This window comes from Elephantulus edwardii, unplaced genomic scaffold (assembly GCF_000299155.1).
Source record: "Elephantulus edwardii isolate Elephantulus edwardi_28Jun2011 unplaced genomic scaffold, EleEdw1.0 scaffold00117, whole genome shotgun sequence".
Classification (NCBI taxonomy): domain Eukaryota; kingdom Metazoa; phylum Chordata; class Mammalia; order Macroscelidea; family Macroscelididae; genus Elephantulus; species Elephantulus edwardii.
Window position 1 is genome coordinate 5,173,073 of NW_006399867.1, and position 25,764 is coordinate 5,198,836.

Here is a 25,764-nt window from a genome sequence, read left to right on the forward strand (position 1 = left end):
GCTTGGTGGTGCCTTGTTCTGGGGTTGTACTGACCTATAAATACTGTTGTGGTCCTTCCATCTTCTTTTGATGCTTCCTGGTTCATTCAAGATTTTGTGAATGACATCTCTCAATATGGCAGCTCATGGCTTGAATTTGTTTTTCAGTTCTTTAGCTTGAGAAATGCAGAGTTCCACCCTTTTTATTCTCTGACTAGCTCTTTCCAATTTTGTTATACTACTTTTTAAATTTTTTTTCTTATACTACTTTGGTTTTTCTTCACGGGCTGCCCTTTTAAGTCTTCTGTTCAGCTCTTACTTCAGCATTATCTTCCCTTTGTTTTGGCTTCTTGATGCTCTAATGCAATTTTAATAGTTATATCTGACTTCCATTGTCATTTTTCTTTCTCCTCTGTTATGACCTTTTGCTCTCTTTGTGGATGATATCCTTGATTTCATCCCACAGCTCCTCTGGTGATCAGTGCCTCAAACCTGTCTTAGGATGATTCTGAAGGTGGGATAGTCGTAAGATCATACTTTGGTACCTGTGGATTTGTTTTAATCTTCCTTACTTTCAGTTTGAACCTGCATATGAGTAACTGATGGTCTGTTCCATAATCAGCATCTGGCCTGGTTCTGACTCCTGACCTGATAATGAGCCTCTCCATTGATTCTTTTCAAAGATGTAGTCAGTCTGAGTTTGCCTTTCGTGGTTCTTTTAAAAAGGAATTTTCTATTAATAAATCCACGTACAAAATCCATTCACTCTCCAGCCTCATTTATGTCACCAACTTTATACTTTCTACCATTCCTTCCTCATTGTTTTCAACTTTTGCAATAATTATTAATGCATCTTGACTGCATGCTTGATCAATTTCAGACTGCACAAGTTGGTAGGAATTCTCAAATTTCCTCCTCGTTGGCTTTAGTTAGGGGTGCATGTATAGTCTTGTTAACAGTTCTCTCACTTACATATGGACAGTATCCTATCACAACGTTGTACTTTAGGATTTGTTGTTATGTGCCGTCGAGTCGTTTCCGACTCATAGCGACCCTATGCACAACAGCCCTAAACCCTGCTCTATCCTGCGCCAACCGCACCGCCTCTGACACACCCATCCCGATTACCCCAGTCACTGAATCAATCCATCTCATAGAGGGTCTTCCCCTCCTGCGCTGTCCCTCCACCCTCCCAAGCATGATGTCCCTCTCCAAGGACCCATCCCTCCTGGCAACATGTCCAAAGTATGTCAGACGAAGCCCCAGAATCCTTGCCTCCAAGGAGTAGCTTGGTTTAATCCTCTCCAAGATGAATCTGTTTGTTTTCCTGGCAGACCTTGAAATTATCCTTTTAATTATGAATCTAACACCATTCTTAAGTATTTCTTTCCGAACATAGTAAGTCATGATTATATGATTAAAAGTGGCCCATGCTGGTCCATTTCATTTCACTAATGCCTTGAATGGCAATCTTGATGCATTCTTTTTCATTTTTGACAACTTCTAGTTTTCCTACATTCATACTTAGTACATTCCAATTATTAATAGTTGTTTGCAGCTATTTCTCTTCATATTTCAGTAACTTCCCATTTGAGCTCTACCTCTAATACATAGCTACATGTGTTTCTCTGTTCATAGGGGTTTCAAAGGCCTGGTACTTCAGAAGTAGATGGCTTGTCCTGCTTCCTAGTCTGTCTCAGAGCTCTGCTGCAGCCTGTCCACAATGAGTGATCTTTCTGGCATTTGATAAACTGGTGGCATAAATTCCAGCATCACACAAGTTACACTAGTAAAGCGGACAGTTAATAAGCAAGCAAGCATATACACATGCAGCTATAAAGTAGCTGTTGTAGTGTACTGTGAGTCGGAACTGGCCCATAATTGACCCTCTGGCGGTTTTTCAAAGGCAGTTAATCGCATAGGAGGAGACTGCTCATCCTTCTTCCATGGAGCAGCTAGTGGCCTCCAACCACAAGCCTTCGGGATTGCAGTGCAGCTTCTTGTCCCTAGAACATCAGAGCTCCCTAATTACTATAAGGTAGTTAACAGCATGTAAATCAATTCGCAGTGTAATGAATTGACGATAGGTGGTGTATCTCTAACAGTAAACTGTAAATACAATCGGGCATATATAAATTTCATGGTGCAGAACACTAATTTATGACCCTAACTAAAGCCCATGGTAGTGCAGCAGAATGGGGGTCCTAGATGTGGGTGTTTGGCCCATATATGAGTATATTATGTGGGGAACCCCAACCTGCTTTGGGTTCCTACATTTGGAAGAGGATCCCTGGATACAGTGCCTTCCATGTGATACTTCATTTAGGTTTTCCCTAATCTTCACAAGAAATTTCAGAAGCAAGCACTTATGTCTCTGTTTTAAAACTTAGGAAACATGTTCAAAGATAAAAGAATGAAAATATTCTTTTGATATTTTCCATAAACTGGCTCTTCATAGTCTCCTAAAAAGTCTCTATTTTTTCATTTTCTGTAGCTAAGGAAGTGGACTCAGATGGAATTAAGTAACTTGCCCAAGAACACTCAGGAGCAGAGCTGACACTCCAACCAGACTTGTTTGTCCCAAGGCAAGCACAGCTTTGGGGCTTAGCTGGGTGGTTGGCCGGGCAGGAAGGAATCCAGCAACACTGTTGGTTTCAGGTTGCTTGATGGAAAAGTTACAAGTAGAGATGGGCCTTGGTTAGGAAATGCCACTGGCCAAGGTTAGCTGAATGCGACAGGCTTACTGTGAACCACGAGTTCCAACTCAGGACCTTGCACATAAGGCTGGGGAGCATCCCTTTTGATGAGGGGCTTGAAACGGCAATTCTTAGAACACATTGCCTCTAATGTTCCATCTTTATGTTTTCTAATCATACAGTCAATTTATGATGATTGTTTAAAATCCAGTCAACACAGAAAAGGTGAAAAGTTTGTACTTCTACTAGCTAGGGAGTGCTTGGGGGCTTAGTGGTAATGAATTGCGCTACTAATTCAAAGGTACTTGGTTCAAATCCACCAGCTGCTCCATGGGAGAAAGATGAGCAGTAAACTTCTATGCAATTTTGTGCCTCTGAAAACCTGCTGGAGGGTCAACTATGGGTCAGTTCTGACTTAATGCTACACAACAATTCCACAAGCTAGAGGTAAATATTATTAACATTTGGCATTATAGTTCACTAGATATGATAAGCCAACACATAGTTTTGTTTGTATTAAAATGATGACAGATGGGTTCAAACTATAACCCTCAGCCCTTCATACATTTACTTACTTTGTGGACACTACATTGTATATATAGTACTGTGGATGCAAAGTAGCATTCATATTCACAGTAATTCCTAATTTAGTTTCACAACAATCCTATGAAAATCCATTCTGACCTCACACAGAGGTATGTTAATTTGTATTGACACCATTGGCAAGCAGGAAAGCTGCGATTCAGAGGCAAGTGGTATGGCTCAGCAAGCTCTCCTGCCTCTTTTTATAGCTCGCTTTTGCTGGAGATTCATAAAAGCAGGTAACATGCACATCCCCTACATATTTAGAATTGTGAAGGTGTGCCCATGTCCCTTCTAACACAAAATGTTCTTTAAGAGATGATGAGAAAGCAGAGTATGGCTTCTGTGTAATTTGAAGCTGCCAGGTTTCAAAGGAAAGATCTGGTGTGAGGGAGGCACCTACTGGTGAAAGGCGGTAACACTAAAAAGATGGAATCAGAAGCGTAAAGAGCCATTTTATCCCTTGGTGAAGCTGCCGATTTTTTCAGTTCAGTCTCTCTTCCCAAAACTTTAATAACGTGTCAATGAGGAAACTGCCTTTGAGATGTTTTTCCATGAATAGTACAATTCTGACAAGCTATATCTGTATATATAATGGCTGGGCCTTCCCCTGATTTCCCTGTTACACTAGCAATAAGAGTGCTACAGGGAATGGGCACCTGTGTACAGAAAACTATTGTCACACAAAGAAATAATAAACATTTCTTTCTATTATTGTCTCAAGAGGAGGAATGCTTGAATTTTAGGCATTTATTAGAAATTTATGCATAACATATAAATTAAACAAACTCAGCTGTACACCAGGTAGTTTCTGTAAGAGCTGTCTGCTGGATGAAGAGACCTGGCAAGCTGGAGAGAAAGCAACGAGAGCATGACCTCTGCCGCTGTAACTTCTGAAAAGTGGCAAGTAGACTCACAAAGACCATTCTGGGATGATACTTTCCTCTTCATTCTTTATGCCCATCAGTCCTAGTCCAGGGAATGATCCGTGAGTGCTGAAACAAATGACAAAGATGGACGGGTTTTTACCCACAAAGTTGAATGATGGTTATAAACTGCTACGTAGGAGAGGTTGCATTAGGTGGGTATGCGCATGTGGCATGGAATGGAGTGAGAGCAGGTAGGTTTATGGAAGGCTGCCTGCTGACAGTGGCTCAACTGAAAGAATACCGACTCTTTTTTTTATTTTATTATTATTTTGTGTGCGTGTATCGTCAAATCAGATCTGACTGGTACAGGAGGATATTGCGCCTCCTTCTCCGGCAGAGCATCTGGTGGATTCGAACCGTGTTCCTCTGGGATTGCAGTGCAGCTTCTTGCCACTAGGCCACCAGAGCTCCCCAAGAATACTGACTCTGATCCTAACTCTACCATCTAAGAGATATGAGAGAAATCACATTTAAACTGTGGGCAAATGATCTCAACCCAGCCTCAGTTTCTTCAATTATAAAACTAAAAAGTGTTCAAATTGCTCTTTTTCAGGATTTTTGTTAATATCTGCCAGGCACTGTTCTAAGCATTCTTCCAATGAACTATTTAATTTCCTCCTCAGAATGGTTCACTGATATAAGTGCATTTATTACTTCCATTATTCAAGTAAAGAAAAAGGCTCAGAGATAGCACATAATGTAAGTCCAACAACTGCGAAAGGGCAAAAGCAGATTTTCAATAATAGCAATCTGTCATCACTGTCTTAGTAAACCGTTACACTAGAGATTATTTTTTTGTTCATTTATTTAAATATTTTTTTGTAGTACTGAGAAACTTAAAATCAGCTTACTGTATGTAAAACACCTGGTTTAAGTGGTTAGCATTTAGGACATCCAATACATGTTAGTTGTCTGCCATCTTATACTAAAATATTCAGTAAGAGGAAGCTCTCTGAGCAAACAAGCTAGATATGACCAAAGACATTCACAGAACTTGTCACCACCTGAAACCTACACGTAAGCTGACAAGCACTAGCCTTTCTGGATAGAAAACCAAAAATCAAATCCACTCCCACTGAGTGGGTACTAACTCATGGTGACCTTCCACCAAGTTTCTGAGGCTCTAAATTTTTCAGGAGGAGACTGTCTCTTTCATGAGCAAGTGGATTTAAATAAAGCACTGACCTTTTGCTTAGCAACCCACCATGTCACAAAGGTTCCTTCTTCTGGGTATGGAGGATTTTACAGTCAGATGGATAGAAAAAAAAAAAAGCCAAACCCACAGCTCTTTAATGTGACTCCTACTGACCCTGCTGCCTCGGAGTGTTCCAAGGCTGTACACCTTTTACAGGAAGCAAACTGCCAACCATGATTAATTAAATCCAGTGCTTAACTCACTGCACCACTTCTACGCCTCAGCATTTAAATCCTGATTTATTTAGCTGATTAATGAGATGAGCTGTTTAAGGCTTTTACTCTACCTGCTAAAAAGAGATTATAACCTCGGTCAAAAATGCCTAACAAAGCACATGACCCTTATTAAAAGTTTGGTGGGTAGAGGGAAGGGGTGAAGGAAATGGGAAACACATGAAAAAGACAGTAATGATGGGCAAGAATGAGTGGTGATCTATAAAAATGTAATTTTATAAAATATAATCCATGGGAATGACTGTATGAAACACAATATGAATGAAGAATAGCGTGAAACAAGTATATTAACTTGGTAAGGAAACCAGTAAAATATTTAAAAAAGAAAAAAGTTTGATAAATTACAGCAACTGTTAATATCTGCATTACTTAATCTCAGCAGTTAGCAGAAATATAAGGATTACATAAAGGGCTGAGTAAAGCCTCTAGTGTGAGGAAATGTTTTCTTCTCTTGATCCCATGTTTCCCCTAAGCTGCCTCATTTCTCTAGTGGAAGGCAACCCCACAACAATGCGCTTACACAGTCGGCTTATTGGGAAAACACATGTTCCTCGACCAGGTTTGATTAATGAGGCTGCAAAGAGAGAGGAGTAGCATCAGGCTTCCTCATTACAGGACTTGCTGCTTCCGAGGAGTTTCGCCATGACTAGTCAAACCCATCTTGGGACCCTTGCACCTGTCAGAGCCTAAGCCTTGATGATCCTTGACCCTAACACTCTGGAAACCCTCACTCAGTTACCATTGAATTGACCATGCTTTTAAGTCACTCCTCATTCTGTTTATATGCCCATTGTTATGTTCCATCAAATCAAAATCAACCCATAGCTGACCTTCCAGTGGGTTTTCGCACAGGAGGAGACTACCAATCTTTCTTCCATGGAGCTGCTGGTGGATTTAAACCACCTTTAAATTGGCAGTACAGTTCCTTATCACTAAGTCACCAGAGCTCCCTATGTGCACAGCAAGGGCCTATAATCTTCTGCTGGGGCACAAGAAGTCCCAGTCCTCTATTTTATCCCTTCCGCCACACACTGGCCAGAAGGAGCAGTGTGAGGCAAGTCTGTCTGCCACCACAAACGTGCTTTTAACCAGGAAGCTTTTACTGGCACCATCTGGACATGTTTTAACTTCTTGGTGCCAACCTATCTATAAGCCTGCTTAAAGTATTATCAGTCTAAGGTGGCTTTTATTTCCTAAAAACACCCTATCACTGTTTGTTTCTTAGAGATAACAGTTCTCTCAAGCTACCCCAACCCTAGATTGTCCATCTCATCAGTGACCCTGACATGCATGTTAGAAGGATTTTATGAAAATGAACCTCACCTTGGATTCAGAAGTCTAGATTAAGGTATTCACATTCTGCCATCTGGGACTCTGGAACTGGTAAAGAATTTGAATTGTCGGGGACTTTACAGAAATAATACAATCCAATGGTTTGACAACCATGCTTAACACATTGCCACACACTTTCTGGTTCTTTTTTTCCTAGGAGAATAGCCTCTCCTAGCAACATCCCCAAAGTATGTGAGACTATGCTTCATCATCTTTGCCTCCAAGGAGCACTCTGCCTGCACCTTCTCCAAGACACATCTGTTTGTTCTTTGGCAGTCCGTGGTGCATTCAGCACTTTTCTCCGGTAGCAACCCTACATATTGAGAGCTCTGGTGACCTAGTGTTAAGAAGCTGTGCCGCAATCCCAAAGTCACACAGTTCAAATTAACCAGCTTTTCCATGGGAGAAGGACAGGCAGTCTGCCCCCGTGCAGTTTACTGCCTCTGAAAATCCTCCGGAGAGTCAGCTATAAATTGATTCTGACGGAAGAGTACATAGCAACATTAGGTGATTATAAATAGAAATTTAAAATGGGAATATAATATCTATCCTCAGAGCTACTGTGAAGATTAAGAGACAGTTCATAGAGACTTTATGAGCCTGGCCATCAACAAACGGCTTTTCTGTAAGAACAGCTACAGTCCAGGGGCCAGTCATAGGCAACCCTTCATAATTCCTACCTCTTGGTTCCTGGCAGGAGGATGAGGCAGAGGGTCCCTGGGCACAGGCTGTGATAGAGCTTTCCAATCTTCCGGCCCCAGCGCCAGGCTGCTATCTTGGGGTGGTCCACCTTCAGAACCTGGGATCAAAGCCAAGGTGTCAGAATTGAGCCAGAGCATCCTCAGCCCAACTTTGGGAGGATATGACTCTTTCTCAGACTCAAGACTTTGCTGGGAGCCCCGCAAAGGCTCTAGACAAATTCCCTGCTCAGAGCTGCCTTCACACTGTACAATTCCCCAGCTATATAGCCTCCTCTATTGAGGAGCCCTGGAGGCACACTGTGTTTTTGCATTGCTAACACACCAATTTGCATTGCTAACCTCTTTGGAAGTTCAAATCCACCAGTGGCTCCAATGGAGATAGATGGGTAATCTCCTTCTGTGTAATTTACAGGCTCTGAAAACCTGTTGGAGAGTCAGCTATGAGTCAGTTTGACTAAGCAGTAATGAAGGATTTTTTTAGTTGTAGGAGATGACAGCTGTTATTTTCAAGTGGGTCATGCTGGGCCCTGAACTAGGGGATCCATATTACTGTGGAGGACTGTAATCTGGCCTCCTGCCTTTAAGGACTTTGTGACTTTAGGCAAGTCATTAGGTCTCTCTATTCCTTATCTGCTAAGTATAGAAGCTGAAACCAAGGAAGTGCCCCAAACTTCATTCATTCACGGTCTTTCTTCACTGTTATACATGTGTGTCACTCAATTTTTCTTTTAAAAGTGAGTTAATTGCTTCCTTAGCCTTGTCCAAGTCTCGAATCACAGGTTCAGTGTGGTGGGTGTATATTTTAATTAGTGCTGAAAAACACATCCACAACTGTAAAAAAGAAAAGTCCATCTACGACCATCAAAAATAATTTTGTGAGTGTACCACACTGTGGGAAACCCTAGATGAGATCTCTGATAACTTACCCAGTTCCCTGACATCAAGCATCAAAACCCCCCTCAATGTTGCTATGTTAAAATGCACTCAAAGCTAAATCCAGAGGGCTTCCAGAGGTTGTAAATCACAGGAAAGGAAACTGTCCATCTTTCTCCTGAGGAGCTGCTGGTGGATTTGAACTGCTAAAGAGAGGCCACTTGTAGGTTAGCAGTGTAATTCCTTACCCACTAAGTCCCCAGAGCTCCAGCAGAGGTTCCTCAAAGTCCCTGTCTAAGGAGCAGGAAATGGGACACAGAGGCACAAGGACCATGAGAGTCTTTCTGAAAGGGCCAGAGGAAGTGAGAATAACACAGCCCTTCACCACCCAAGAGCAGAAAGCAGATGAAGAGCCCATAGCCCAGCTCCATAGTGCCTTAAAGCCCTACCAGCAGCAAGAGGTTCATTTATTCATTGCTGACTCACAAAGCTGTGGTCCTGAGAATGGGGTTTATTAGGTAAATAAGTTGGAGAGAGAGAGAGGCAAAGAATAATACTCAAAACAAGACCAGGTTTTAGCCCAAGTTTCCAGGCATGATTCCTCAATTAGTCCAGACTCTGGTTTCAGTTCAATAGCCAAATCCAAATCATTGAGCAAGGTTTGTCTCAAAGCAGTTCAAATTCAACTTCTCCTTCAAGCATCTGTTAAGAATAGCAAAGATCTTTTAACTGTGGCCAGCATAAATGCAAGAAGCCTCTAGTCACATCCTGCCACAGTTTCTTCACAGCAATGCCACAGTCTCTCCAACACCATCACGAAGGTCTTGCCAGCAGGGTCTGCTCCAGTTTCCCTAAAGTCTTGCCACTGCAAGTCTTATGCCTTGTGTGTGTAAACACACTCTTTCTCTTATCCTAGTCCCACAGTTGTTGATTTGCAAGATCATGTGTCTGTAGTTAACGTAGCTGGAGACCATAGCGGGCTAACGGTAATGGCTAAAAAAGCCAACATTTAGGCTAACACGTCAGTCCCTTAGAAACTCACCTGGAAAACAAACTGTGATTTGAGCTGGGAGGAAGAGGCAAGAGTATGAAAGGCCTGAGAGAAATAAAGGACTAAGATGATGAGGAGTGAAATAGACAGGGGCCTGGGCAGAAAAGGGAGTGTGAGGCTTAGAGTGTCACTCAGAGAATTCCCCTGGCTGATTGCCAGAAACAACTAAAGGCCAAGGCCCAGAGCCAACCAGCCTGCCCAACCCCAAAATCCACTCACTCACCTGTAAGGCTTGATGCTCCTCAGAGGGAGGTAAAACATGAAGGCCTGGGGACCTGCTTAACTCGGGAGACAGGCCTTTGAGCCACGTGTGGAGGTGCCTGGGGGTTAGGGCCTGTCTGCCTCTCAGATTCCAGTCCTTGCTGGTAAGAATGTTGAGGGCCTTCTGGGCGCTGCCCAAAGTGCTGAATTCTGAAAGCAATAATAACATCCCATTTCTGTTATCAAGTTGGTTACCATTCAAGCTGCTGCCTAGCCAGGGCCAAGGTAGAAGGACAGCCTCAGGGATGCTTCCCTACACCAGCTTATGGGGCTTCTTTACTGAACCCAACCCTTCCCTCACCTCCTATTTTCACCATTCCCAGTCTCCTCCCCTAAGGCTACTACATTCAGTGGTGTAGACTTACTCAGGAAACAGTATTTCTTCTCCTTTCCACTTTTAGGCAAGATCACAGCTTCTAGGTCAAGGAGTAGGTTGGGCTCCTCCAGTAGGTGTTCTTTGAAGCTTTCGCTCACTCCAGACAGGTAAATAGTACCTTGGTTCTCAGAATCTCGTTCCAACTCATTTATAAGGGTGTCACAGTCGAGGGTGAGCTCTGTCAAGGGTCTTTGCACCTAACCCAGGAACTGAGGTGTTAGTGGGGTAAAGCTACCATTTCAAGCCCTGGGCCTCTGCATATGGGCTGGAGTCCTCGGAAAAATAACAATTCTGCCATTTCCTCATCCATAAGAAAAGGGTAATAATTGCCTCACAAAACCTTCATAAACTGATATATTTACATATTTTTATGTGACCATAATCTGTCTTTTCCTTCACACTGCCAACATTAGAAACAACTTCTGTCTTCTACCTCAAGTGAAATTCTGTTATATAAGAAACTTCCAAATAACTACCAATTTGATCCTCTTGAAAGTTGAAGAGGGCAACCACAAAGAAGCACCCAGAAAAAAAGCATTTGGACCCTAAGTAGTGATAATACCAGAAAGATCTCATTTAGCTCAGGTGAATTTTAACAAAAATGAAGGTTGTCATGTGTCAAATGCTTCACTGTGAGAACTCCAGGCTTGGCCAAAGACTTCATAATAGTATTCCTGGCCCTGGGCCTCTGTCTATAGCATTTCCTTACATCTTAGGTATTACAAACACAGGGTGCCTAGGGCTACAGCTGAGTAAAGGATACGGCTCTGACTATTCTGGCCACCCTACCTTGATGGGGATGCCGTCTATCAGAGTGCCATTCAAGGTCTCTATGGCCAGCTGGGCAGCTTCCAGGACTTCATACTGGATACAAAGATGAGGCTGCAGAAAGAACAAGAATTCCTCACCTTTGCTTTGAGGTTCCAGCTGCAGAGTAGGAGCTGGTTAAAGGCCCAATGTCACCTGAATGACTACCCTTACTGTACTGGGCTAGTGACTGCAGAGTGCCTAACAGTGAAGAGTTCAACTCTAAGCAGAATCATCAAAGTCAGGACTAGTTCTAATTGAAGTCCTTGTTCCTTTGGTGAGGTGGGAACAGCCCTAACATAATCTTTACTCTCCAACTTACTTCAACAAAGCACCAACATGGAAAGAGAATCATTTTATAATCTTCCTCCTTGTATATTTTGGCTCATGTACACCACTACTCTGAAGTTAAGCCCTACAGACTTCAAGACACAAAAACTACTGTTAGGTTTTTGAAAGGGTCCTTTCATTACTTAAAGCTGAAATGATAATCGGAAAACTCATAGGCTACATTCAACTAATAAAAAGACTTCTAGTATGGCCTACATGATATGTAAGAAAACCAGAGTCAACATATGCTAGATTAGCAGATTTATCAATTCTCTTTAAAAAAAAAATCAGAAGATCTAACAATAATGGATATATCTTGTGGGTCAACAACTTCTCCCCTCATAAAAGCATGTCTTACACTCTAGCTGGTAACAGTCAAGCCGTCTTAGTTGTCTAGTTCTGTTATAACATAAATGCCACAAGCTGTTGGCTTTCACAACTGAAGTTAATCCAGTCAGTTTAGGATCAGCACACCACTACCACAGAGCCAAATCGGACTCACAATGACAGTCTATCCAATTTCGGAGGTTTTCTGTGCAGGAAGAAAGAGCCCATCTTCTACCGCAGAACTGCTGGTAAATTCAAAATTGCCAACCTTTCAGCAGCCAATACACTATGCAGTATACCACTAGAAAGTCAAAGTCAGGATGAAAAGTTTTATCTCTGTATTAGTTCTGGATAATTGGCTTTTCCTTTCAGCATCTGTAAGCTAGACATTTCTTAAAGGATCTTAATGTGTCCTGGCATTAATCTTTTCCTAATCAAAGAGTCTCACCAGGCGGAGATCTGAGGACCATCCTGGCTCTTTTTTTCTTGCTGGTAACTGAGGTCCCCAATCTCTGCTTGCCTCTCTTTCCTTTTATCCCTTATAAACTAGAAGGTGTCGCAGACCACATCAAGGTACTGCATTCTCTGCTTAATCCTTTTACAGTTATTTGGCTTATCAAGTCATGGAGAATGATCATCATGGCCCAGCCACATAGGCACATATGTTCATATTTTAGGGTGGCAACTTACTTAACTAACTTATATTATTACTATATGGCTCTTGTAGACATCTGAGTTTCTATCACTAATGTGAGTTTTCTGGTCTCTTTACCTGATGGGCTTCAAGAACAAATGTTAAAAACTGAACTGGGCCAAAACTCTTAAACAGTCTCTTGAGAGCCTTCAGGTTGCAATTTTTGCTAAAGGGTCCTGCATACACAGTTGATATCTCTGCCCACTTGACCCTCATCTGAAAGAAAAATGGTAAAATTCAGTGAAGAGCTGACATTAAAAAAAAGTATTAAAAATAACTAATGATAAATTTAATTTTTTAATAAAAACAGTTGCTAAAGTACAAAGATGTGTATACAAGGATGGCCTATACCGTATTACTTGTAATAGTAAGAATGTATAAAGCTTAAATGTTATATATAATAGGCATACCACATACTGGAATACTATACAGATCAATAAAAGCAATAAAAGTTATGTATTAACAAGGAAAGATTTATAAAATACAATGTTAAATGAAAATAAAGTTACAAGACAATATGCACAGGTTGAAAATATATTTTTATAAAATATATTTTTTACTTAGATCCACAATCAGTGTGGATTAATCCAACAACAATGGAGGTTAGTTGTATGCCACTGAGTTGGAACTGACCTATAGCAGACTCTCTGGTGGGTTTTAGAGGCAGTTAATCACACGGGAGGACACTGCCCATCCTTCTCCCACAGAGCAGCTGGTGGATTTGAACCATGTGCCTTCAGAATTGCAATACAGCTTCTTGCCACTAGACCACCAGTGCTCATGTAAAATACTTTTAACATATGAATACAGATACTGAAAAATTCTAGAAAAATGCACAATAAACTAAATAAAACCTATGTTACTTCCTGAAATGGGAGGGAAAACAAAAAATAAAATCATTCAGTAGAACGCATCTGCTTACCCTTTTGTTCATCTCCTCTGTAAAGCTGGGTGAAAGGTGCTCAAAAGAAAACTGGACAATACTGAAGGGAAACAGGGGGACTTCCACTCTGGCATGCTCTAGAACCTGTGGGTAACAGAGTTTGCATGAGCTAGGAACTTAGTAGTCTACTGGAGCTCCTGCAAGTGAGTCACAATCATATAAACAATGGCTCTATTTTGCCATTGGTCTAAAAAAAAATGGTGACAATACAGGAAAAAAAAATTATAAAAAAAAAAAATCTTAAAACCCTCCACAGCACTTGACAGCCTCAAAAAGCAATGCTGCTAAGGATTATACCCAATCTTCACTTACTGGTATGGCTCGGTTCCAAAGACCAGGTTGTAATTTGAAACCTAGTGTTCTGTGAAAATGGAGGATGACCCCATCTGATCACAAAATGGAAGATGACAATATCATTGCATAACTGCCAAGCCACTAAGAATCATGACCCAGCCGAGCTGACATACAACTTCAACTGTCACAGTCAACATGACTTGCGCCTTGTAGTATTAATAACTCAAGAGATTAATTATTAACATATGCAATTTTTTTAAAAAAAGTATTTAAATTGTTAATTGTTGCTAGGTGGCAAGTATGAATCACCGTGACCCTATGAATAAGATCTGAACCCTGTCCTATCCTCTACCATCCTCACAATCACCGATACCCTCAAGCCACTTGCTGTGGCCACTGTGTCAGTCCCCTGGTAGAGGGTCTGCCTCTCCTTCACAGTCTCTCCACTTTTTTAAGCATGATGTCCCCCTCTAGGACTAGCCTCTCCTAGTAACCTGCTCAAAGTATATGAGACTATGCTTGATCATTCTTGCCTCCAGGGAGCACTTGAGCTGCACCTTGTCTAAGACTTACCTGTTTTTTTTTTTCTTTTGGCAGTTCATGAGTGTTCACTGTTGAATGTGATTTGTTGCCTTATTGGTCCAGTAGTGAGAATTTTTATTTTCTTGCTGTTGAGATGTAACTCAGATTTAAGGCTATAATCCTTGATCTTCAGCAGCAGTATTTCATGTCCTTTTTAGCTTTCACCAACTAAGATTGTATTATCCACATAAGTTACTGATGAGTTTTTCTCCAACCTGATGCCACATTCTTCTTCATATTGGTCCATCTTCTCAAATGATTTGCTTAGCATACAACTGAACAGATATGAAGAAAGGAAACAACCCTGATGCACAACTTTCTTAATTTTAAATCACGCAGTCTTTCCTTGTCCTGTATGGACAACAACTTCTTGGTCTAGGTCTAGGTTTTACATAAGTACAGTTAAGTATTCTGGGATTCCCATTCTTTTAGATGTTATCCATAATTTATTTATTTTTTAGCACATTACTATCAAAGGACAGAGACTTGTTTATTTGAAACAGATTTTATAACAGTTTAAATTTGCACATAAATTCTGCTTCATTGTTCAGCACCATCAAAGTATAATTCTTGACTTTTTCACTGAAAATAAAAATCCCATCTGTCATCTGTTCCCAGTAAAAAACTGATTATTCTAAAAAAATAACCTGATTTAGGTAAACTAGTAGGAACTGAAGTTTGAGAGATGTTCTTTCCAAGCTGTAAATTCATCAAATAAAGACCATTCCAGGGACATGGCAGGACCAACAGAAATGAGAAGGCCAAGGAGAAGGAGAAGGAGGAGTCCTACAAATAACTGATAAAAGCTCCAAGGAATCTTGCTAATGAAAGTGTCAGTGTCTTGAAGCAAGGAGAGGTTATCCACATCTACTAGCTTTATATCTTCCCACTGATTGGTATAAAAATTCTTCATTAAAGCGTTTGTGGGCAAATTAGAGGGAGGTAAAGGCATTTCCTTAATTCCTGCATCTGTTGCAGAAATATAATGGGTTCTGACACATCTTTGAAAGCTTCAGCAATGTTACAAGCCATTTATTTATTGTTCCTGTAAGATGAAGTTGAGTTTATTTATCTCTGGGTCATAGGGTTGTATCACCGCAAGTTTCATGGTCTCAAAGTCAAACAAGATTTCATTCTTCTTTTGATCAAGTGTGTGTTGTAATTTCTCAAAAAACACCTTCACTTTATCTGTATCTTTAGTCAGTAACTGTAGGGATTTTCTCTTGCTCATTTCCTAGGTATCCAAGTGAGAAAGAGCATCTTCACACCTCTAGGTTTCAAAGTTCAGGAAGAGAGACTCAGAGGCATTCCTTCCTTTCCTTAGCACAGGCGTATTCAATAGAACAGAAGACATGCTTGGGATGGTCACCACGACTAGCACAGATCTCACTTATGATCCACATGGTCAAATGCCTTGGCATAATCAATAAAATACAAGCAAGCATTTTTTTTTAATTCCTGCTTTCAGCCAGATTCAACTGACTTCAGTAATGATCTCTCATTCTTCAGCTTCTTCTGAATCCAGCCTGAATTTTTGGCAATTCCCTGTTGATATACTGTTCCAGTCATTTTTTAATAATCTTCAGTAAGATTTTACTTGCTTATGATACTGTTTGATAACGTCTACGTTCTCTTGAATAAGTTTTGGAATGCAGTTCAAATCTACCAGCTGCTCTGCAGGAGTAAGATGGACAATCTTCTCCCGCAGGATTTACAGCCTCTGAAAACCTGCTAGTTGAGTCTGTTATGAGTCAGTTCCAACTCCACAGCAACAATAAGAAGAATATGGAATAAAGGAAGGAAAATAAGAAACCAGTACAAAGGGTTGAAAATGGAGGCTATTGGTATAGACATAATTTTTTTTTTATCTTGATGTATGTAAATATATCTTAGTTTCAACTTTATGGCACAACAACAGCAGCATATGTTTAAGGTGTAGATTTGTTTATGTAGTCCCTGGTTACTGCTACCTGTTAATCAAAAGACTGGAAGTCAGAACATATATTGTAATAACATGGGAGTCTACTTCTGAAAAAGCAGTCACGGAAAACATCATGAAACACAGTTTTGCTCTTGACGATATGCCTCTAGTTCTGGGTGTGTATGCATGCATCTATGGCCTATCTATCTGCTAAGATGATTTAGAAGCAAAGATACCCTAGCACATCTAGCACCTGTAACTTGGCTTCTAATACCAAAACAAGCCTAAACACCTTATGTCAGGAGTAAACACCATAAAACTGAAAATAAGAACTAAATAGCTGAAAATACAACCAAAGAAAATACGGAAAGACAATTGTTAATTTAATTTTATTTTTAGGATATATATTATTGAGGAAAATCGCCATCTTATGAAAATCAAAGGAAGTTAAGAGATATTCCAAAAGAAAGAAGATGAAATATATGAATGTATTTAGGGGTAATGTATGTATGTAGGTGATACATGTAACTTATTCTCAAAAATAAAATATTACTGAGATAAAGACAGGGGAGCAAGCACACATATATAAATAAGAAATTAGCAAGTAAGTGCTGTGCAAAGTATAACTGACAGGTGAATCTAGGTAGAAAATATGTAAACGTTTTAGCATTCAAGTACATTTGGTCAAAGTCTGAAATTACTTCCAAAGATATATTTTAAAAATAACAATATAAAGCTTCTAGATGGCACAATTTTATGCAATCCCCTGTGCTTATACAAAGACAGACAAAATTTAAAAAGTAAACAACAAAAAAAAATCCAGCCAGCTTTAAATTCAAGATCAATATCTCCATGAACCAAAACCAGAACAAAAATGTGCAGTGGTGCACAGCATCAAGGTCACTGGCTTGCTGGGTTTAGGAAGCAGACACTGGTGGCTGTCAGCTCCACTTCTGTGGGATAACTGAAATGAAAAAGGCCCATTGGCAATGTGACACATGCTAATGGGAACCAGCCCTGCTGATGAAAAAAATCTTAAAATATACATGGTATGCAAGTACGACTTCTCCTCTGCTCTTGATGCAATCTGCAAAGAGATAGCAGTTCACTCACCTCTTTATTCGAAAGACATTTAATAATTTGGCAGTTTTTGGAAGAAGAAAGTTCACTGGTCTCCGTCTCACGGGTCAACAAAAGGAGTTTTTGACTCATTGAGTCCAAGCATTCTAAAACACTTAAAGAAAAGCAGAAAAGATCAAGGTAGGAAGAATTAACAGCTTTCCAGAATCACAAAATCATTTCTCTATCCAGACCTTCACTATCTAATATACAGCCACTAGCAACATGTGACTACTGAAATGCAAATTTGAATTAAAAAGTAAATTTCTTATTTTCCAGCAAACTGTGGCTAGTAGTCACTGAACTGGACAGCTCAGACACTAGACATTTCCACCATCACAGAAAACTGTATTGGGCAAGGTTGCTCTTTAGTGAGGAAAGAGATTCAAAACCCTGTCATACTTAGACTTGATTCTAAGGATCTGATACATCTATTACGAGTCTAAAACCAAATCTATTTTGTGCCTATTTTTATTTATTTTTCAATTCTTTCACTCAAAATAATCAAGTTCAGCATCTCCTCCTCCAGTATTATAGTTCACTGCATTCCAATGTCTTAATTTTTCAGTAAAGGATGCTATTTTTAGATCAGCTTACTGGAAAATTAGAAAAATATATAGAGAGAAAATAATTCACTACTTCTCTATATGGGGGCAAAAGGAGGTATTTTCCCTCTAAGGTTTTTGTGATAGAAGAATACAAATTTAAAAAAAAAAAAATAATGAAAACCAAATGAACAGAAAATCCTTAAGTTTTTTATTAAATCAGACACACAATTTGCCTGTGCTCTTGATAAAGAAAAAAATACCTTGAATCTGGCTGAACAATGTCTGCTGTCTGTCTTGGCTCTTGGCTTGCTGCATGCAATTCTTGATGATTAGCAAGTGCCTCTAGATTTAGTTCTGCAATCTTAAAAAGAAAGTGGTAAAATCACCTCAATTTCCTACAAAGCATGTGATATAAAACCCAAAAACTAAATAAATGATACAAGAAAGTGGTGGTGCCTGCTCCTCTAGACAGTAGCTTTGCCACTGCCCAGGGTTTCTGGCTTCTTAGCTAGCAAAGAATGGCAATCTATTATCAGCTTCTAATGCTGTTACAGAAATTATCAGAAAAGGACCAAAAAGGGGTTTATCACTTACTCCATAGACAGCTTTTAAAAATTTATACAAACTTATGATCTTTGTATATGAAAAGAAAATTTCTACAGCAACATTGAAGAAAGCCATCTTAACAATTTAACATAAGCAACACCATTACATTTTTTTTAAAAACCTTTTATCTTTTTCTAACATACATTATGGAAAGGATGCAAACTCCTGCATGATATAAAAGCTTAATCTAGTTGATAGTCTTTTTTTCATAAAGTAGAAGGCTACTTGAGAAATGGTGAGGCAGAGGCTGAGACACAATCGTTTAAATAAGCTTTTAAAACAATGTTTGCTTTAGATTAAAAAATATGAAGATGGTACAGAGTTCCCATATGCCCTGCACCAAATTTCATCTACATATTAACACTTTACAACATTAATATGGCACATTTGTCACAATTAATGAGCCAATATTATATAATTAACTAAAGTTCATACTTCATGTAGATTTCCTTAGAGTTTTACTTAAATGAGATACAATTTTCACTAGAAAACAAGTGGCAGCATTAACATAAAGTAGTCCTAGGACTCCTGGGGGTTCAAGACCCTTCCAGAAGGTTTCTGAGACCATCTCCAACTACACAATACAACAGACTGAATGCACAGACACATCTGAGAAGCCACTTTTCTTCAACGAATACATCAGTAATTTGTAGAGTACATAAAAGGATGATACTGCTCCTGTTAATTAGAAAATGATAAAAATACATTTAACATGCAATGGGTATTTTATTGTTTTAAAAATAATAGTATACATGTTAAAATGTTATCAGATTTAAATTCTAATACTGTAATTGATAGATATGATCCATATAAGAAAAACTCTTTGGAGTCCCTAAGTAATTTTTAAGAGTAAAGTTCCCTAAAAGAAAATATCCTCAGCAAATTCTATTAGAACTTTTGATATAGTGGCTTAAACCCAGGATTGGCAAATGCCACCCATAAGGTCAAATCAGACCTGCCTGCTTTTTCATATAAAATTTTGCTAGAACAAAGATGTGTCCATTCATTGATAAAACTGTTAATAAAACACTAAAACAGCAAGCTGAGCAGCTGCAACAGAAACAACATGGCTCCAAAAATGAAAAGATTTACTACTATCTGGTCTTTGTAGGAAAGGCTGACTGACTACTAATGCAGAGCATTGTGAAATAGTCTTGGAGTCTAACAAATCTGGGTTTGAAGCCTGGTTCCACACTGACGAGCTGTGGGAACCCAGGCAAAACAACTAACCCTTCAAAATCTGAAAGTCTGCACACATAAAATAAATATAATGATAGTTAAGGTTCAAAGTATTAAGAGGATTAAATAAAATAATGTACAAAAAGCATCTTAAAACTATACTTGGATGTGGGGAGAGAAAACAACTTTTTAAAAACTCAGACATTACACTTAGTTAAGAGCTCAAGTGAATGATGGTTACTATTATGTATTTAAAGAATTATTTTGGAATGTCTTTCTATGAGCATAATGTACACACTATTCTGAATGCTATTATTCTATGTGTCTTACAATTTATTTCATAAGAGAGTCATGAAGGAATGTTTTTGTGCAAACGGGATAGGTTAATATATCAGAAGGCATTGTAATAAGATCTGCTAGAAAGTATGTCTTTTTTAGACTTTATTACAATAGGCTGGTTCCAAACGATACCTACTAAATTGCTGTATAACATTTACATCCTTCTCCTATTCAAGACAACAAAAATCTGTGTAAATTTTTATAAGCTTTACAAGTATCAGGATCACTTATAATCGTCACCTTCATCAGTAAGCATGACTTACTATTCTCTTATTAAGAGCTTTATAGACATTATCTACCTCCACCAATATTCTCCCAACTGAACTTCAGAGAAACTGCCCCAAATCACACAGATAGATATAATTTTAATTTATAAAATCAATGGATCTAACTCCAGAGACCACATACTTATCTACCACATTATGCTAGTGATATGGACTATATTTTCAAATACATTCTTAGTTCAAATCATATTCTCAATTGTAGAAAGACAGATAAAAAGAAATCGTCTGGCCCCATAATTTTACGAAAGGCAAACATACTGATTCAGGATACTAACCTTCTTTGGCCCATACTTAAGGAAATACCGAAGCAATTCAAGGGTTGTCCTAGCATCTTCTGTTGCATCATGACCAATACTGTTTGGACACTGTATGTCTTTTCTGCAAAGTCAAAGTAAAACTGATATACCCAGGGGCGTTATTAATAACAAGCTCTTCCAGTCACCTCAGATATCCTGGGTCCATGGCTAATTTTCAAACTTGCATCACAATATGAAATCCTTTGCTCTAGCTAAGTTCTAGGCTCAGAGAGATGTGCTGGGGATCCACAACAGTAAGAGCATAAGGACTAAAAAGCCTACTGAAAAAACTCTGGCCCCTTTCTAAGCCAGTTCCTTGTCACATTCAGAAAATGCTGTAACTGTGATTTCAAATTCTCTTCCAGACATTTTCTATTTGCATACAGTATCTATTCTAGATGTATAGCTGAATCCTTTCTCGGTAGGTTTGATTTTATTTCTTTAAACTTAATATACATACATTGATAATATCAAGTCTGTATCATAATGCTATCTAGGTGTGTAAAGACACAGATCTTGCTCTGCATCTCCCTTTCCTTTTCACTATTATCTTAGAGAGGTTACTGTATTACTATATGCAGATTCTATATATTCTACTGAACATCAATTTCTACTCATAGTGACCTTACAGGACAGACTAGAACTGCCCCACAGTTTTCAAGGGTGAAAATCTGTATGGAGGGAGCTCTGGTAGCATGACCCATTGCAAACTGGCTGAGTGCCTTGGGTGGCCTGACCAGCAGCCCCATGAGAGAAAGATGCGCAGTCTCTTCTCCTTAGAATTCACAGCTTCAGAAATCTAATGGAGGGTTGCTTTGAGTCGCCCTTTTTTTTTTTAATTGGCTTTTTTTGAACTCAGAATCTTTGCAGAAGTAGACTGCCACATCTTTCTCCTATGGAGCAAGCAACTGCTGGGTTTGAACTTATGGATAACAGCTAAATGCTTTAACTACCGAACCATCAGGGCTCCTACTCCGTTTGACATATAATTGATTCAACCAGTTTTCTAGTGTGTTTACAGATTATTGGTTATTTTAAACCATACTATAACAACTATAAGTGTGTGTGTGTTGTGTTTATTCAGTATAGGAATATAGGTGTTAGGGTCATTTCCCTGTCTTTCCCTAGCTGGTTCCATCCAACAAGCTTCTGCTGGGAATATAAACTCTTTTCTCTATTCTTACAATTTCTTTATACCTCTCTGTTTTTTTGTTTTTATTGGTTTGTTTATAAAGTTTGTACACACTGTGTTTCAGACTATTCTTCATTTACATTGTGTTTCATACAATCATTCTCATGCATTATGCTTTATAAAATTAATCACTGTTGGACCTTGCCCATCATTACCCTGTCTTTTTTGCCTGCATGCTTCCCAATTGCTCCCCGCCCCCCCCTTACCCACCAAACTGTGTAGCCCTGTGGTTTTGCCCCTACGCATCCTCACCCCTCCACTCCCGTGACAGTAGTGTAAAAATAGAAGGATAACTAGAAAAGCATGTACGGGAACTCATCCCTCTCTTTGGAGTTGAGTTTCCAAGAGCCTTAAGAAATGAAAGAAATTATTTCCAAACAAGTAGAACAGAGATTTTGAATTTTGCAATATGCATTCAATTGCAATGTGCATTCAGTGAGATACTATACACTAATCGAGAACTTTGGCAGTGCCTCTCTGGTAATTCAAATCCACCAGCGGCACCCTCAGGAGAAAAGGTGGGCAGTGTCCTGTGGAAGTTAACAGCTTCTGAAAACCCAGCTGAGAGGGTCAGCTCTGAGTCAGTTCGACTCAATGGCAATGAGTTTGAGTTCTGAGTTTGATAAGAGTAATTAATGTATGTGCAAATTTATCAGGATAATAAAGCAGATAAACCTACCCCAAAATAGCTTTAGCTAAGAACTTTAGCTTAAATCTTCTGCCCTGCTCTCTGACATACAGCAATGATGTATCAATAATATATGGGTGTGTCATCTAAGGAGGAAAGAGAGAATAATGAGTGGCAAACCTATAAAAGCAAAAGCAAGTGGGCTGAGCTCAAGGCTTTACATCTGAGATAAGCAAAGTCGAGGATTTATATGGGTAAAAACGAAGTCCTAAACCAGAATCTCACTTTCAGTGTCCTGAGGTCCAGGTTTAAAGAGTGGCCCACTAACACCGCATCGGGAGGAAGCAGTGCTTTTAACTGTTTCTGTACATCTTTGAGTTTGGTTGTCACTGGGTCAAGGATCTTCTTTTTGATTCCTGAGAAGCTATTAATAGGAGAAATGGGTAAGCCAGGATGTTAGCAATTTTTATATTTTTTTTAATTTCACATGTTTATTAAGCTGTTCTTGTTGTTGTATACTGTTGAGTCAGAACTGGCCCATAGCTGACTCTCCAGCAGGTTTTCAGAGGGAGTTAACTGCATGAGAGGAGTTTGTCCATCTTCCTCCCATAGAGCAGCTGGTAGATTCAAACTGTATACCACCTTAGGAATTGCAGCACAGCTTCTTAACACTAGGCCAATGTGTAAGACAAACAAGCAAGCAAGAAAATGTAAAATTACTCACAATTCTACCAAACAGAGGTTTTTCACTTTATTCTGTCATAATATCTATTCATCTGTATTTTAATAAGAACGCAATTAGAAGATACATATTACTTTATAACATGATTTCCTCATCTGAAATCTATCACAACCAAGTTTCACATCAAACACAGTACATCCTCTTAAATGGCTACAGAGTATTCCAATCTCTACATCAGACATTCATGGTCTCATATTTTTGTAATGTCACAGCTTCTAATATCACTATCACGGCCTCTCTATTTACAGAAGCCTGTTTCTATACAAGTGGAATGCCTTTTCACTGGCTTTTTCTTTGCTTGAAATTTAATCTGTGTAGTCTTTGGAAAGAAAGACTAATACAATTCTGAGCTTTAGACTTCTGTGATGGCAGAATTTCATCTCAGGCTGTGTTGGTGGAGGGTAAGGGGATGGCAGGTAAGGGCTATCAAGGCAGATGAACCCTCTTTGGGGATAATGGCCAAATGATGATTTGCAGATTTTTCAAGTCTTAGCAGAACACATCCATCTGGTCAGTGGTTACTGAATAATGATTACAATTAGATTCTGTGACCATAAAGATACTAAATTAATGTCTTAACAATAAGGAGGCTAGGAGTATGTCTTAAAAGAGCAGCAGCATGATAATCAACATTATGCAGTTTCAGCACTAGGATTTATTGATGTGTTGCACCAGTTCTTCTTTTGATAAAATGTAGACAGATAATACCTAACTAGGAAAATCTGGTGGCTGAGTGGTAAGGAATGGAATTGTGATGCCCACACAAAAGTATGTCATTCGAATCTACCAGGTTCTACATAGGAGAAAGATGGACAGTCTCCTTTCTTGTGACTTATTGCCTCTGAACATGCTGGAGGGTCAGTTATGGGTTGGTTCCAACTTGAAGGTACGCAATGACAACCAAGAGAAATGATGAACCATTCCCATTAAGTCTCATTCCACACTTGGTGTGACAGCTAGTAGGAAGAGTTGGCGCTGAGGTAAAGAATACCTGGTGAGGGAGCGCAGAATCTGACTGTCAGGCTGAACAAACTCATCCATAATACAGCGGCCTCCTTCAGCAACCAGTGAGATGCGTGTTACTTTTCTCCCCTTGGATGTGAGACACTGAAACAACCAAAATGCAGTTAGGCTGCTGAACTATGAAAACTTCTGTTTCTTTCCATTATTCTGGCTACATGATTTGCCATCTACCCAAAGGTCCTGGAGTCTCTGTAGAAATAGCAGTGTTTTTCAGACTAGAGGGTCTTGAGTGAAATTAAAGTTACACAGCTTGCTAAATGTTACCCTTAGTAGAATCAGTAAATCCTTCTCCAAAAAGATATACTCAAAGAAAGATGAATGGAATAGCATGTAGAATCGTATCTGCTGCTGTCTGCGAGTGCTTTCTACATTCCCAGTACCACGCTAAGCACTAGTAATAGTTAACATATATTAAGTACATGCTTATCATTTAATATTATACTGTTCCTGTATGTCTTCAAGTTGGAACTAACTTATAACTGACCCTGCAACAGATTTTAAGAGACAATAAATTGCACAGGAGGAAATTGCCCATCCTTCTCCCACATAACAGCTGGTGGATTTGAACCACGTGCCTTTGGGATTGCAGCACAGCTTCTTACCAACTGGCCACCAGAACATTTCATACTAACCCTATCAGGTAGCCTCTACTCAAAAATTCTATTCTTATTCTCACTTCAAAAAGAGGGAAGTAGAGTTTCAGAACAGTTAAGAAATTTGTGCAAACTAGCATATTTTCTAAAGGCAAAGTCAGAAGAAGCCCATTGCTATCAAGTTCTTTTCTGACTCAGAACTACCCTAATAGGACAGAGCAGACTGCCTCATAGAATCTCCAAGGCTCTATTTGATGGGAGCAGAACACCACATCTTCCTCCTGTGGTGCAGCTGGTAGGTTCAAACTATTGATATTCCAGATCCTAATCAAGCACTTAACTACCACAGTACCAGGCTCCTTAAAGTCAGGGCACGACCACTACTCATCTGTCAGACTCCAACCAACCTGAGGTACCAGCCACTCTCCTGTGAATTGAGAAGTTGTTTCCTGAGTACTAGGTGAGGGGATGCACTGTCTTTGAATGGAGAATCAGACAAAGTAAAATTTCTGATCATCATTGTATGAAAATGAAGTCAAGTCAATAGTAAGTGAGGCAAAACTTCTAGGGCAACAAAATAAAATACTTGTCTAAAAGATAGAGGACATATACATGTTCAAAAGTCAGAAAAGTGAATGTCTACTAACATGCAAAGATTTCATTAAACATACCAACTAAGTAAGGGTATACACTTTCCAGCAATTTAAACTAAATATTAGAACTGAATGCACTGGTCTTTTGATGCCTGAGATTCAAGAAATCATCTTTACTTTGCCCAGCGGTCTTCTGACTAGCTTTTGCTCCACTCCAGGTGAAAAAAAAAAAAATTAAAAGAAGTACTTGCCATTTCACAGCCAAGTCCAAAGAGAGGGCTATTGTCCATTATAGAACCACTGCATTTAGTAGGGACAAAGTTATTGTAGTCAGAAAGACCTAGGAGAAAAATGAGTAAAATGCTTGTTAAGTAATACAAATTAGGGATGGCAGGGAGTTCTAGTAACTTAGTGGTAAGGAGTTGTGTTGCCAACCCGAAGACAGGTGGTTTGAATCCACCAGCTGCTCCATGGAATAAAGATGTACAATCTCCTCCAGAGTAACAACCTACAGCC

At 39.3% G+C, this 25,764-nt stretch overlaps 1 protein-coding gene and 1 pseudogene across 1 annotated transcript in view; both read right to left on the bottom strand.

Moving 5' to 3' along the window:
• Positions 1-4,170: 4,170 nt before the first annotated feature.
• The window catches only part of LOC102861220 (putative RNA exonuclease NEF-sp-like), a 49,411-nt gene continuing 27,817 nt past the window's right edge, over positions 4,171-25,764 (bottom strand). The window contains exons 7-20 of the mRNA XM_006892706.1: positions 25,500-25,588; positions 24,031-24,146; positions 22,583-22,721; positions 22,349-22,443; positions 20,457-20,559; positions 18,034-18,134; positions 17,220-17,340; positions 13,289-13,393; positions 12,445-12,582; positions 10,998-11,090; positions 10,198-10,405; positions 9,795-9,982; positions 7,627-7,745; positions 4,171-4,252 (exon numbers count right to left, since the gene is read on the bottom strand). Coding sequence (XP_006892768.1) covers positions 4,171-4,252; positions 7,627-7,745; positions 9,795-9,982; positions 10,198-10,405; positions 10,998-11,090; positions 12,445-12,582; positions 13,289-13,393; positions 17,220-17,340; positions 18,034-18,134; positions 20,457-20,559; positions 22,349-22,443; positions 22,583-22,721; positions 24,031-24,146; positions 25,500-25,588 — 1,697 coding nt within the window. The remainder of the gene's footprint in view (positions 4,253-7,626; positions 7,746-9,794; positions 9,983-10,197; positions 10,406-10,997; positions 11,091-12,444; positions 12,583-13,288; positions 13,394-17,219; positions 17,341-18,033; positions 18,135-20,456; positions 20,560-22,348; positions 22,444-22,582; positions 22,722-24,030; positions 24,147-25,499; positions 25,589-25,764) is intronic.
• LOC102844510 lies at positions 14,692-15,588 on the bottom strand (annotated as a pseudogene).